Source organism: Vairimorpha ceranae, assembly GCF_000988165.1.
Source record: "Vairimorpha ceranae strain PA08 1199 chromosome Unknown NODE_97, whole genome shotgun sequence".
NCBI classification, from domain to species: domain Eukaryota; kingdom Fungi; phylum Microsporidia; family Nosematidae; genus Vairimorpha; species Vairimorpha ceranae.
In genome coordinates this window covers 1-13,056 of record NW_020169392.1, presented here as the reverse complement: position 1 = coordinate 13,056, position 13,056 = coordinate 1, and the positions used below count along the sequence as shown (strand labels likewise).

Below are 13,056 nucleotides of genomic sequence, written 5' to 3'. Positions count from 1 at the left end.
AAGTAGAGTTAGAAGTAAAAATCAATTAAAAATTGAAATGTCTGCCAATTCGGATAACTGTGTTGACAATATAGTCTACAAAGAGTTATTATAATAAAGGCTTGGTATGTCATATCTTTAATGTACTACATATAATATGCAGTATATACAAATGAAAAATTTTAAAAACTAAAGAGTTCTTTGATGACTAGGATTTCTAAATACAAGAAGATTACATACACAGAAGTATTCTTTAGAATAACTTTCAATTCTAAAATGTACAGGAATAATACATTTTATTAAGTATGGAAAAATCATGTTTAATAAATGAGTAAGCTATACATATAATTCTTATGTAGCAGGCAAAAAAATAATAAAATAAATATTTTAATAAAGAAAAAGGGGTTATTAGAACTTGGAAAAAAATTAAACAACATTTAGCCAAATAACGCAATTATAATGTTTAGGTCCCGTTTATAAACAGGACAGCACAGGCTAGTTTATAATAAAAATTAAGCAAAAAAAAAAAAAATTAGTTTATTGTCATCTAAGAAACTCCTACGACACCAAAACTCAAAATCAAATAATTAGCGACACACACTAGCATACTACTAGGGCCTTGCTTGTAAGAAGATAGGGAATCCCGTAGGATTTATTAAAATCCATTAGCCATAAAGACTAAGACCTGCGCTCAGCAGGATTTGAGGTTTAATGCCTGGCTCAATACACCATTTAAGGACACAACTCAGTCCGGCAGAATACTACGGCATAATATGCAGCTTTAAGCTAGACCCTTCCCAGGTCAAGGCACATTTGTCTTAAATTGGGTGAGAATACTTTCTAACGACACCCGTCTGCCCAAATTGATGCAGATTCTCCGAAGAGTCACGGCTTCTGCTACCGGCAATGGTTTCAAGACTAAGGACAATAGCCGTGTTCCCTTGTTGTTCCAACAGCCACTAAGAAAACAACAAGGTTACAATGTTTAGCAAGTTTGTATAAACAATTTGCCGCCCTTCGTGTAGACACGTAATTGTTATGAAGTGCTGGGGAAAGAAGAAATTTTAGGAGATCAATAAGCATAAATTTGAAATAATACATAGAAGAGAAAATCTTTATTACAAAGAAAAACAAATAAGACTAATTTCAAAATTTAATAAAAATAATTTATGGAGAAAAAAATAAGCATAAATTATAATAAAATTAAAGGAGGGAATTTTTGAAGAAAAAAATAAGCATAAATTTTAAATAAAACATAGAAAGAGAAAATAAGCATTAATGATATTAAATCAAAGAAAAAGTAATTTATATAACTATATTACTATAATGAGACATAGAAAAAGATATCTTATGGATAAGAAAAAGCATAAATAATAATGAAATCAAAGAAAAAATAATAAACATAAATAATAATAAAATATAGAAAGAGATAATTTATATTAAATATTAAAACCACCCAAAGGTAAAAACAAACAATAAATATGACATAGAATGTCAATACATAATAGAATGAAGATAACTTTATTAATTATTATGAGGATGCAAGAATTGTATAAATAATATAAATACCGACACAAATACTAAATAAAATTGTAAGACCAGATAAAATAGATATAAGGTTAATCTTTCTCACTGATAAAATATAATAAAGTGATGGGAAAAAAAAGGATATTGAATTACTAAATATTCCTCCACATATTCCCATAAAGGTATCTAATTTTAAATTAGGAATAAAATTTATAAAAAGAATAGAAAGGAATAATCCAGTAACTAGCATTATTCTTGATCTTTCATCTTTCTTTCCAAATATCTTCATTAATATATTAGATGCAGGATTAAGTTGCAAAGGGAATGATCCTAATAGTACGAATATAGCACCAACTATAGCAACTTGTGGTGATTTTCTTATAAAAATATTTTCATTGGCCAGTGCACGGTTTAATAATGAATTTCTATCACAAAATATTTTTATAATGTCTTCTTTACCAATAGAATTTCCAAGAATTTTATATCCAAAAAAACCCACTGATGCATAAATCATTCCTCCTAAAATACTGCTAACAGCAGAAATAAAAATTAATCCTTTTGCAGATTTATTTAATAATTCACTATAAACTGACACCATATTCACTTGACAGCACATTCCCAGTATTATAGATTGTAATCCAAATCCATATTTATTATTTTTTGCATCAAACCCTCCTGTTTGGATATCTGTTTTTAAATAGAAATTAAAAAATGTCATAAGAAGAGTTAAATAAAAAACTGAAAAAACAGAAAGATAAGAAGTAAACCTAAGAGAACTAAGATCTTTTAGTAAAGATAATCCATATAATATAATACTAGTAACCAGCAATCCTCCTATTCTATAAGTATCATAATCTTTTTGTCCCGATTTTACATTAAAAAGATAGAGAATTAATAAATCAACCATATATTTTTGAAATACAATACCAACAAAGAATTGTGAAAACACAATAGCAAAATCAACTATGTATCCAAGATACATATGAAAGTCATAACCAATAGAAGAATAACTTTTTGTATTACTTTTATTTAAATGTGCAGAATAACCAACAGTAAATAATGTAAGTCCTGTTAAAAATATAACGAACATCATACAAAACATACTGTTAATGTAACCAAGACTTGCATATGCAGCTGGCATAAAATTTATACCTGCTCCTAACATTGTAGTTGTAATAGTTATTGCACCACCAACTGCTGTTAATCCCTTTTTCATTTTGGGGGTAAAAAAAAATTATTTATAAAAAATTTTATATAAATTTTATATTTAATATATATTGCTAATGTTCCTATAAACTTATTAATAAATGATTAAACTATGTATTTTAATTAATTTTTCTTTATATTATTGGAAATATAAATTGAGTCAAAAAGTAAACAAAGTGTACAATTATTAATAAAAAATCATATATTGTTAATTAACCGTAAAACAATATGTGATTATTGTATTAGTAAAATTAAAAGGTGATAGTAGAAGTGTTTAGATAATTAAAAAAAAATTATATTGTTTTTTAAAAGTATTTTTTAAATATTAATTTTATTTTGTACAATTTTATTACCAATTGTTGTATTTTATTATACTACCACGTGGTTGTTACATTATTCTATCGCTAAATTGTAAACTATTATATAACCACTAAATTAAAATTATTCTACCAATAGTTTCATTTTACTCCTTTATTAAATTAAGTAGATTATATATAATATTCAAAACATGTTATAGATATAGTTTATTCTTACAAAATGGTGTTAATTTCCTAAAAAACAAAATTAAATAGCTTTTATAAAAATTTTTATATTAATTGAAATAAATATAAAAAATTTTTATTTTATTTACCTGTTCATGCTAATATATATTTCTTAAGTAAATAGCAATTTACTTATTCTTCTCTTCTGCTTCTTTTCTCCGATATTCCATTTAAATGTTCACAAATCTCTTCTTGTAAGTTACAAATTGAAAATATGCTTTGATTCTAAATAAATGTATTTTACTTTATTTATCGATTACTAGACATTTAGCAATTTTAAAAAAACTGGTAAAAAATAAATAAATATATAAACTAATAAAATAAATGTAATGTTTTATACTAGTGTAATAATTTAAATTTATTTACAATAAAATCCGTGTAGTTTACAATTAGATTTGAAATTTAAAAAAATCTGTTATTTAAGTAAAGGAAAAAATACAATAAGCTATAACAATTGATTACAAAATTAAGTAAAGGAAAAAATAAAATAAGCTATAACAATTGATTACAAAATTAAGTAAAGGAAAAAATAAAATAAGCTATAACAATTGATTACAAAATAAAATTTAAGTAAAGGAAAAAAAAATAGCCCATACAACACTTAATTACAAAATGAAATTTAAGTAAAGGAAAAAACAAATTAAGTTATAACACTTAGTTACAAAATATAAAATTACTCTATTTGTAGAAATTTACAAAATAAAAATTATCTTAAATTTCATTTTCTTAAAAATTTAATTAATTTTTCCCCTATGATTTTACATTTTGCCACATCAAATAAAAATAAATTTAATGAAGTTAAAGATCTACTCGACATAGAACTTAAACATTCACATAACATAGAACTTAAACAGTTACATGAAGATATAACTGAAATACAAGGATCTAAAGAAGATATAGCATTGGATAAATTAAAAAAGGTATGTAAATATCACACAGACAAGTGGATAATAATAGATGATACTAGCATAGAACTAAGTGCTCTTAATGGGTTTCCTGGTCCTTACGGTAAAGATTTTCTCCTTATTGGCAACCAGTGTATTGAAAATTTAGTATCTAAAATTGGTAGAGATGCTGTTTCTAGTTGTATTGTAGGACTAGGTAACTTTAATAAAAATATTTATAAGCTTTTTTATGGTAAGGTGAGTGGAACAATTATTAAAGGAAAAGAAGGTGGATTTGGGTTTGATAGTATTTTTTTACCAGATGGATCTGATAAAGTATACGGAGATATTTCTGTAACAGAAAAAAATAGTATAAGTCATCGGGGAGAAGCAATAAGAAAATTATTAAGTTACATTACGCAAAATAAATTATAATTATTTAGTATTTTTTTATAAATGTTGAGAGGCTAACTATTGACATTTAGTATTTACAGAGATACATAAATGATGTGTATTTAATGTTAAACATTATGTGTATGTAATGTTTTACATCACGTATGTGTAATGTTATACATCATGTATATTATTATATATAATGTTATCTTGCCCTGAAGGGTAGCTACCAAACTTGTAATATCTTTCAATAAAACTATTTATTATATAACAATGTCTAAGGTCCGATAGCTTTCTAATACTCTTCTTATTTTCTTCATGCATCATTTTAAAATTATTTTTCTTTAAATAGTAATTTCTAAAACATTGCTTCATTCCAAAACACTGTTTCAAACCATTAGTTTTGTTTGCAAATCCAAAAACAATTATGTGTATTTAATGTTATACATAATGTTTATTATTTAATACAAAATGTAAATTTATTATACAAAATGTAAATTTATTATACAAAATGTATATTTATTATGCATAGATGATATATTTGATATCTTCCTACTAAAATAAACTCGTCAGGTGTTTAACACAAATCTAAATATTAAAGAAATGTATAACTTTTGGTTTAAGAAATATAAGAGTGTATTACTTTGCTTAAGTAAATAATAAACATACGCAATAATTATTTAATATACAAAAATATACCACTTTTCGTTTATACGTAAAATTATTTAAATGTAAATACATACACTTAAATATAAAAAATTAGTAAAAAATGTAAAAAGATTAATGATCTCAAGTATTAACTATAGACCACCCGATCTTTTTTTATTATTTCTTCCTGGAATCCATATCGTAAATTTTTACAATACAACTAAAGGAAGATAAGGGTAAAGAAAAAATTTAAATTTTTAGTACCGTAAAATAAAATAAAAGCTTAGTGGTAGAAACAAGTATTGATATGAAGACCATAACTGTGATGACTTGACAGGTAACAATTTTTACTAAACTTCTTAAATAAACACATGTTCTTTATAACAAAACATAGTAAAATAAATGTTTTTAATATCACCTCATATTTTATTGATAGCTAAAGAATTCTTAATAGCTTGTATATCTTCTGTATTAATACATGTACTTAAATCTTCAGAAACATTACCATTTATAAGATCACGTAACACTCTTCTTAAAATTTTACCTGTGGCAGTTTTAGGAAGACCGCGACAAATATAAATATTCTTAGGATGTACTAATCTACCTATTTTACTTCTTAAAGTCTTTTTTACTGAATCTTTAGCTGTTTCTATATTCGCACCATTTTTTAATACTATAAAAATATTTAAAGCTTGTCCTGTTATTTCATCTTCAACGGCAACTACAGCCGATTCTGCTACATGAATATCGGTACACGCAGCGCTTTCTAATTCGGCAGTACTAAGTCGATGTCCTGACACGTTTATGACATCATCCGCTCGACCACGAATCCAAATTAACCCTTCAGAATCTTTATATCCCTCATCTCCAGTAAAATAACAATTTTTATAACAGAAATATGAAGATAAATATCTTTTACTGTCATTTAAAACACCCCTTGATATACCAGGCCAAGATTTTTTAAATACAACATGACCTAATTCATAAGCATTTGCTTCAATTACACTATCCTTTGATGATCCAGGTCTTACGATAGCCACATCTACACCATAAAAAGGTAAAGACGCACACTCAGGCTGTCCAGGTATAGTATTAGGTAAAGGGGCTACCATTATTCCACCAGTTTCTGTCTGCCAATACGTATCAACAATATGAATATTGTCAAATGCTTCTGTAAACCATTTATACGCTTCTTTATTTATTGGCTCACCAACTGATCCGAGTAACCTTAGTGATGACAAATTATATTTATTTTCAAATGTAGTAGTAGAGAAATACTTCTGTAATGTTCTTACTACCGTAGGTGCAGTGTATAATTGTGTAATCCTACAAGTCTCAACTAATGAAAATAATCGATAGTAATTTGGATAAACGGGTGTTCCTCCAAAAATAACAGTTGTAATTCCGTTAAGTAAAGGTCCATAAATAGAATATGTATGTCCTGTAATCCATCCTATATCAGCTGTACAAGCAAAGATATCATTACTTTTCAAATCAAAACATTCCTTTGTAGTGTGAGCTGCATATACAAGATATCCACCTGTAGTGTGTACCATTCCTTTAGGTTTACCAGTACTACCACTGGTGTACAAATAAAATAATGTATCTTCTGAATCAACAGATACAGGACTTATAAATTTTACATCTTCTTTTAATATATCAGACCAGTATACAATATTAATATTATCTTTTACTGGTCTACTTTCAAAATCAAATAAAAGAACATCCAATTTTTTATCATCTAACACTTTATCCACTGTTTCCCAAAAATTTATATTTGACGACGCACGCTTCGCAATATCGCAAGTAATTAGAAATTTAGTATTAGAATCTTCCATTCGTAATAAAAGACTATTAGAACTAAATCCACCGAACACTACATTATGAATAACACCCATTCTCGCACATGCTAGCGCACTAAAAACTGCTTCTGGACACATAGCCATATAAATTGTTACACAATCTCCTTTCTGTAATCCTTTACTTACTAACGTATTACTTATTCTACAAATATTATCAAGACATTGTTTGTAAGTGTATTTTGTTATACAATTATCATTATCTGTATAAATTATAGCTATTTTATCTGGTGATTCCTTAACATGCCTGTCTATACAGTTATAACAGGCATTAAGTTTACCATCTATAAACCATTTAGAAGATTCAAAGATGTTATTAAAAACTTCTTTAAACTCTTTATCCCACTCAATAAGTATTTTAGCTTTATTAGACCAATATGTATCTGTGTTATTTATAGATTTCAAGTATTCATATTTATACTTCTTAAAACTCATAACAGGGGCATTTAAAATTTATTTAAAAGACTAACAGCAAATGAAAAGTTATCTCCTTAATTTAAAAAGGAGATAAATTGTAATTAATCATAAATAAAAATAAATTAAAAAAATAAATATATTTTTAGTATCTTCAATAAATTATACTTTACTTGATTTGTAAAGTAAAAATTATAAAAATGATTGTATTTATGATTTTAAATTATGTAAATTGTAAAAATTTATCACTTTTAATTTAAACTATTTTGAGTCAGTAATAAATTTCAAACCTTACAGTTTTCAATATTATAACAAATTAAGGTTATAATTCATTACACAATTTCTTAATGTTTTAAAAACAATAACACAATTTATAAATAATTATAAAATTTATTTTTATTAAATTTATTGACATTTATTATTTACATAAGATTATTTATTTAATCTAAATCATATAAGCTTTTAATACAAATTTAATTATAAAATAATTAAATTAAAAAGTATTATTAAATTGTGACACAACATTATTTCTATTTTGTTATTTTTTATCATTAATTGTATAATAATAGCACTACATAAAATTTTAAATAAATTATAAAATGACAAATTAAATTTGATTCTGATAAATAATCATATCTAGTACAATAAATCTACTGGTGAATGAAATATAAATAAATTATTGCTTTTATAAAAATTATTGTCAAATATCTAAATAATAAATTATCAAAAAATAAACTTTTTACTACCTTTAATCAGCATACTAAATAAATCTAATTATAAAGATAATATATTAATAAAAATAATCTTTATCTTTTATTATATTGATACTTTTAATGATTTATACTTTAAAATATTACCCCTTAATGAATGATTTTAAAATCGAATATTTACCAAATGCTACAAAAATAAAGAAAGAAAATGGATTGTACAAATGTTATGCATATGAAGATGGATGTATTGACCCAAATAAAGGTGGATTAATAAATATTGGGTTTAAACTGCAAGTAACTAAAGATTATTTTATACATGTTTTTAGTCCTGTATTTAAAGCTTTAGGAGGTGTAGGAGATAGTGATTACAGGGGTGTATACAGTGTTATTGTATTTAATGATACCAAATCTGTTATATCATACAAAAAAGGAGATTATGTAGGGAATTTTGCTATTATTAAAACACTAACACCTGTGATAGCAGACAATTAAATATTTTATTATATTATGCATAAATATAAAATGTTTTAAATGTTTAATTTTTTGATTTGTTTGTTTCACTTTACGCTTGCATTCTAAATTTTATTTTTTTTATTTTTAAGGGATATGATTACTGTCACAAAAACAGAAACAACAAAAACACTTGTTCTTAAATTAATAAAAAGTAAAGTAAAAAAGGTAACATTTAGTAAAGAAACAATAGATAATGAACATCTTAATAAAAAAAAGAGTAAAATTTGCTGTATTTTTCATTCTAAAAATGAAAATAAAGATAGAAATAAATATGAAAGAAATTAAAATTACAATTTTACATTTACTAAAATAAATAATAATTTTTTATACATTCTTATATAATACATGAATTACCAGTCTTGTTATACATATTCTAATAAAATACATATCTTATTATATTGTAATGATCAAATACATTTTACCCTTTAAAATGTCTGTGGAAATAAATTATGATAAAAATATAATTTTACCCTTTAAATGTCTGTGGAAATAAATTATGATAAAAATATAAAAAATACAATAGAACTTAAAGTAGAGAAAGAAACACATAGTCTTGGTAGTAGTTTGTCAGATAAACTTTGTAAAGATAAAAGATGTATTTTTAGTTCTTACAAAGTATGCCATCCTAAAGATGATTTTATGTTTCTTAGAGTAAGTTGTGATGATGCTATTTCAGTTAAAGACTGTATTGTAGAAAATCTTGTTGATCTTGAGAATATAACACAAGATCTTATTAATCAGATTAGTAATTAAAAATAAATGTATTCTTATGTATAAATTTGGTTAATTCTATTTTGTGTGTTATATTAACATTTATCATTTGTATTTTAATATTTTTATAATATAGCTCTATATTAAATATTCTAAGTTCTATTGTATTAAATACTGTACATTCATTTACTACATTTTGTTTGTAAGTATATTTAGTTGTCAAATAATCATTCTGCACCTTGAGACATTTAACTTTTCTCTTTAAATATTTTATTCCAACAACTTTTAAATTACCTACAGATAATAAATTTATGCTTTAGTAAATTATCTTAAATCAACAATGACATTTTAATAACATCATAAATAAATATTACATGAATTTGTATCATATTTAATAAATTATGACGTGTAAAGTTTTAGCATTTTCTTATCTAATAATTGTATTTTTAATCAAATAAAAAGTTGTTTATTTTATTAAAACCACATGACTTAATAAAATGTGTGTTTATGCAAAAAAGGTTATAAACCCTTAAAAATAATTAGCATGAAAAAAGTAGGAATTATTGGAACTGGTAATTGGGGTACAACACTTGGATTTTTGGTATCTAAAAATGTAATATCTAATTTAAAGTATTTTAAAAAAGAGATTCTTATTTATGGAATTGTAGAAGAATTTGAAGGTAAATCTATGGATAAATTAATTAATGAAGATCATGAAAATAAAAAGTATCTCCCTGGTATTAAATTACCAGATAATCTTTGTTATACATCTGATATACAACTTTTTTCTGATATTGATATAATTATTGTTGCTTTACCACACCAATTTATTGATTCTTTAATTAAATTTAAAGAATATCTTAAAAAAGATATTATTGTATTATCAGTTGTAAAAGGTGTAATAGAATACAAAGTTTCTTTTACTTTAGTAAGTGATTATATAAATGAAATATGGGGATGTTCTACAAATGTTCTTATGGGTGCTAATATTGCTAGTGATGTGGCTAAAGGACTATTAGGTAATATTCTTTATAAATGTGAAGGTACACTTGGATACCACCAAGAATACGACAGAGATGTTTTATTTAGACTTTTAAATTGTAAATATTATAAAATTAGTTGTACAAAAGATGTTGTAGGTGTAGAACTATGTGGATCACTAAAAAATATTATAGCACTAGGTTATGGTGTTACGGTTGGTCTAGGATGCTCTAAAAATACAAGTATATCTTTTTTAAGGTGTGGTTTGGGGGAAATTAAGAAATTTTTAAATTTCTTTTTTCCTGCTACTTCCTCTGAAACACTATTCCAGTCGTGTGGTATTGCCGATTTAATAGTGTCATGTAGTATGGGGAGAAATTATAAATTTGGTAAAGCCAAGGCGGAGGAAGATATTTCATTGGAAGACTTTGAAAAAAAAATTGGCAATCAGAAAATTCAGGGTGTAGGAACAGCTAATTGTATTTATAATTATCTTATTACAAAAGAAAGAAAAGATGACTTTCCTATTATTAAAATGATATGGTCGATATTCTGTGACAATGAAGAGTGTGATAAAATTCTTGATAGTTTTTAATAAATGTGTTGATATTAAGTTGTTAATTTTATGCATTTTAAATTTTTTATAAATGTTTGTGAAATTTTATAAAGAACTTGTTTTTATTAGAAAGTGTGTTGCTGTATCAATATATATAAAAAGTTTAAATTTGTATATTCAATCAGAAATTATTTAAATGGTATATTTGTAATTTATCAAAATCCTATCCTAAGATAAAGAAAAAAATAAAATAAATTTATTGGTAGATTGTTAAAAAGCCACACAGCAAGTAAAAACTTTAACATCTAATAACTTGTGTTGCACACCAGCATACCATAAAGGCCTTATTTGTAAAGAGAAAAATGTTCTCCTAGAAGCCTAGATTAAGAATTTAAATTAAGAAATGTGTAAAAATTATATTAAATATTTGTACAAGATATTAAAAATTCCTACAGATAATTTACATTAATTTATTTAGAAAGCCAATTAAAAAAATGAATAAAAAAAATAAGCTATGCCTTTACATTCTTAACGTTACAAATTGTAATTTTTTATTGTAAAATCCTTAGCAAATAAAGAGAAATAAAACTAAATTGATGTGATTATCTTAATAATATAACATATCAACCCACTCTAGTATTTTTATCATAATGGTGTTAATTGTAATAAGTCATGTGTTTTTATACATAATGATTCTTAAATTTATTGAGTTTAACCTTTATTTACATTAATATTGTAAATTCATATTTATTTTAGAACCCTTTTTTAATATCAAATTTACAATTCTTGTTAAATAAATTTTCATTTTAACATTCCAAAAGATTGTTTTTAGAAGTTCACTTTTTTTATCATGACATTTTATACATTTTGTTAAAAATAATTTATTGGTTATAAAAAGTAATAACACTTTGTTGTATAATGTTTTTTATAATATATATATAAATTGATATTTAGTTACAATTATAGTTTCACTTATTTAAAAAAATAAATTAATTATTATTTGTTTATTTTGAAACAAATAGTTTTTTTATAAATTTATAAAAAATTTCTTAAAATACCATATGTCATCTTACACTAAAGAAAACACAATTTTTTTATTTGACGTAGATGGAACCCTAACTCCCTCACGATGTAAAGCAACACCTGAAATAATAAAAATGTTGAAAGATTTAAGAAAAAAAGTTAGAGTTGGATTTGTAGGTGGTTCTAACATTGAAAAACAAATAGAACAAGTAGGTGATGATTGCTTATCACTTTTTGATTATGCATTTCCGGAAAACGGTCTAAGTTTTTATAAAAACGGAAAACTTGTTAAACAAGAAAGAATTATTGATTACATGAAGGAAGATCTATATAAAAAATTCGTAAACTTTTGTCTAAAATACTTAAGTGAAATAGATATCCCAATTAAAAGAGGGACATTTATTGAATATAGGGATTCAATGATAAATATATCTCCAATTGGGCGTAATTGTTCGTCAGAAGAAAGATTAGAATTTTTTAATTATGATAAAAATGAAAAAGTAAGAGAAAAAATGGTTGAAGCCCTAAAAAAAGAATTTGATTATTATGATATGGATTTTGTGATTGGAGGACAAATTTCAATTGACTGTTTTCCTAAGGGATGGGATAAAAGATATTGCTTAAAGCACATTAAAAATGAAGGAATTGAGCATGTTATATTTTTCGGTGATATGACACACCCAGGAGGAAATGATTATGAAATCTATAAACATGCTGATGTAAATGGAATTACAGTAAAATCTCCTGATGATACATTAAAAAAAGTGGCTGCGGAAAAAAAAAAAAATAAAATAAAATAAATTTATTGGTACGTTAAAGAAAAGCCCAACAGAGCAAGTAAAAACTCCAACACATCCAATAATCTGAGACACACTCCAGCATACCATTACGGCCTTGCTTGTAGGAAGAAAGGGGATCCCTTAGGATTAAACATCCAACAGTCATAAAGACCGTGACCTGCGCTGAGCAGGGTTCTAGGGATAACACGCCTGACTCAATCGTCAGTTTAAGGATCTGACCTGATCCAACGCAAATGCTACGGCGTCAGCAGCTTGCCAAACCCTCCCCAGGTTGTGTGTTTTTTGAAGATTCCCCGAAGGGTAACGGCTT

The 13,056-nt window shown here is 24.9% G+C and overlaps 9 protein-coding genes across 9 annotated transcripts; 6 read left to right on the top strand and 3 right to left on the bottom strand.

Moving 5' to 3' along the window:
• Nucleotides 1-1,510: 1,510 nt before the first annotated feature.
• AAJ76_9700010335 (amino acid permease) lies at nucleotides 1,511-2,722 on the bottom strand (the record flags this gene model as incomplete). Its single annotated transcript, XM_024476684.1, has 1 exon — nucleotides 1,511-2,722. One exon carries the CDS (start codon nucleotides 2,720-2,722, stop codon nucleotides 1,511-1,513), a length of 1,212 nt encoding a protein of 403 aa, XP_024329970.1.
• Nucleotides 2,723-4,006: 1,284 nt separating this feature from the next.
• AAJ76_970009050 (rdgb ham1 family non-canonical purine ntp pyrophosphatase) lies at nucleotides 4,007-4,573 on the top strand (the record flags this gene model as incomplete). The annotated part of the gene is made up of 1 exon (XM_024476692.1): nucleotides 4,007-4,573. One exon carries the CDS (start codon nucleotides 4,007-4,009, stop codon nucleotides 4,571-4,573), a length of 567 nt encoding a protein of 188 aa, XP_024329969.1.
• Nucleotides 4,574-4,705: 132 nt separating this feature from the next.
• AAJ76_970008151 (hypothetical protein) lies at nucleotides 4,706-4,906 on the bottom strand (the record flags this gene model as incomplete). The annotated part of the gene is made up of 1 exon (XM_024476691.1): nucleotides 4,706-4,906. One exon carries the CDS (start codon nucleotides 4,904-4,906, stop codon nucleotides 4,706-4,708), a length of 201 nt encoding a protein of 66 aa, XP_024329968.1.
• A 692-nt stretch (nucleotides 4,907-5,598) lies between these two features.
• AAJ76_970005584 (acetyl-coenzyme a synthetase) lies at nucleotides 5,599-7,473 on the bottom strand (the record flags this gene model as incomplete). Its single annotated transcript, XM_024476690.1, has 1 exon — nucleotides 5,599-7,473. The coding sequence occupies one exon, from the start codon at nucleotides 7,471-7,473 to the stop codon at nucleotides 5,599-5,601; it is 1,875 nt and encodes a 624-aa protein (XP_024329967.1).
• An 842-nt stretch (nucleotides 7,474-8,315) lies between these two features.
• AAJ76_970004741 (deoxyuridine 5 triphosphate nucleotidohydrolase) lies at nucleotides 8,316-8,654 on the top strand (the record flags this gene model as incomplete). The annotated part of the gene is made up of 1 exon (XM_024476689.1): nucleotides 8,316-8,654. One exon carries the CDS (start codon nucleotides 8,316-8,318, stop codon nucleotides 8,652-8,654), a length of 339 nt encoding a protein of 112 aa, XP_024329966.1.
• A 114-nt stretch (nucleotides 8,655-8,768) lies between these two features.
• Nucleotides 8,769-8,960, top strand: AAJ76_970004288 (protein phosphatase inhibitor; the record flags this gene model as incomplete). The annotated part of the gene is made up of 1 exon (XM_024476688.1): nucleotides 8,769-8,960. One exon carries the CDS (start codon nucleotides 8,769-8,771, stop codon nucleotides 8,958-8,960), a length of 192 nt encoding a protein of 63 aa, XP_024329965.1.
• Nucleotides 8,961-9,152: 192 nt separating this feature from the next.
• On the top strand, nucleotides 9,153-9,428 carry AAJ76_970003904 (dna-directed rna polymerase ii; the record flags this gene model as incomplete). The annotated part of the gene is made up of 1 exon (XM_024476687.1): nucleotides 9,153-9,428. The coding sequence occupies one exon, from the start codon at nucleotides 9,153-9,155 to the stop codon at nucleotides 9,426-9,428; it is 276 nt and encodes a 91-aa protein (XP_024329964.1).
• Nucleotides 9,429-9,930: 502 nt separating this feature from the next.
• Nucleotides 9,931-10,962, top strand: AAJ76_970003126 (glycerol-3-phosphate dehydrogenase; the record flags this gene model as incomplete). The annotated part of the gene is made up of 1 exon (XM_024476686.1): nucleotides 9,931-10,962. The coding sequence occupies one exon, from the start codon at nucleotides 9,931-9,933 to the stop codon at nucleotides 10,960-10,962; it is 1,032 nt and encodes a 343-aa protein (XP_024329963.1).
• A 1,022-nt stretch (nucleotides 10,963-11,984) lies between these two features.
• On the top strand, nucleotides 11,985-12,746 carry AAJ76_970001072 (phosphomannomutase; the record flags this gene model as incomplete). The annotated part of the gene is made up of 1 exon (XM_024476685.1): nucleotides 11,985-12,746. The coding sequence occupies one exon, from the start codon at nucleotides 11,985-11,987 to the stop codon at nucleotides 12,744-12,746; it is 762 nt and encodes a 253-aa protein (XP_024329962.1).
• Between the last annotated feature and the right edge of the window lie 310 nt (nucleotides 12,747-13,056).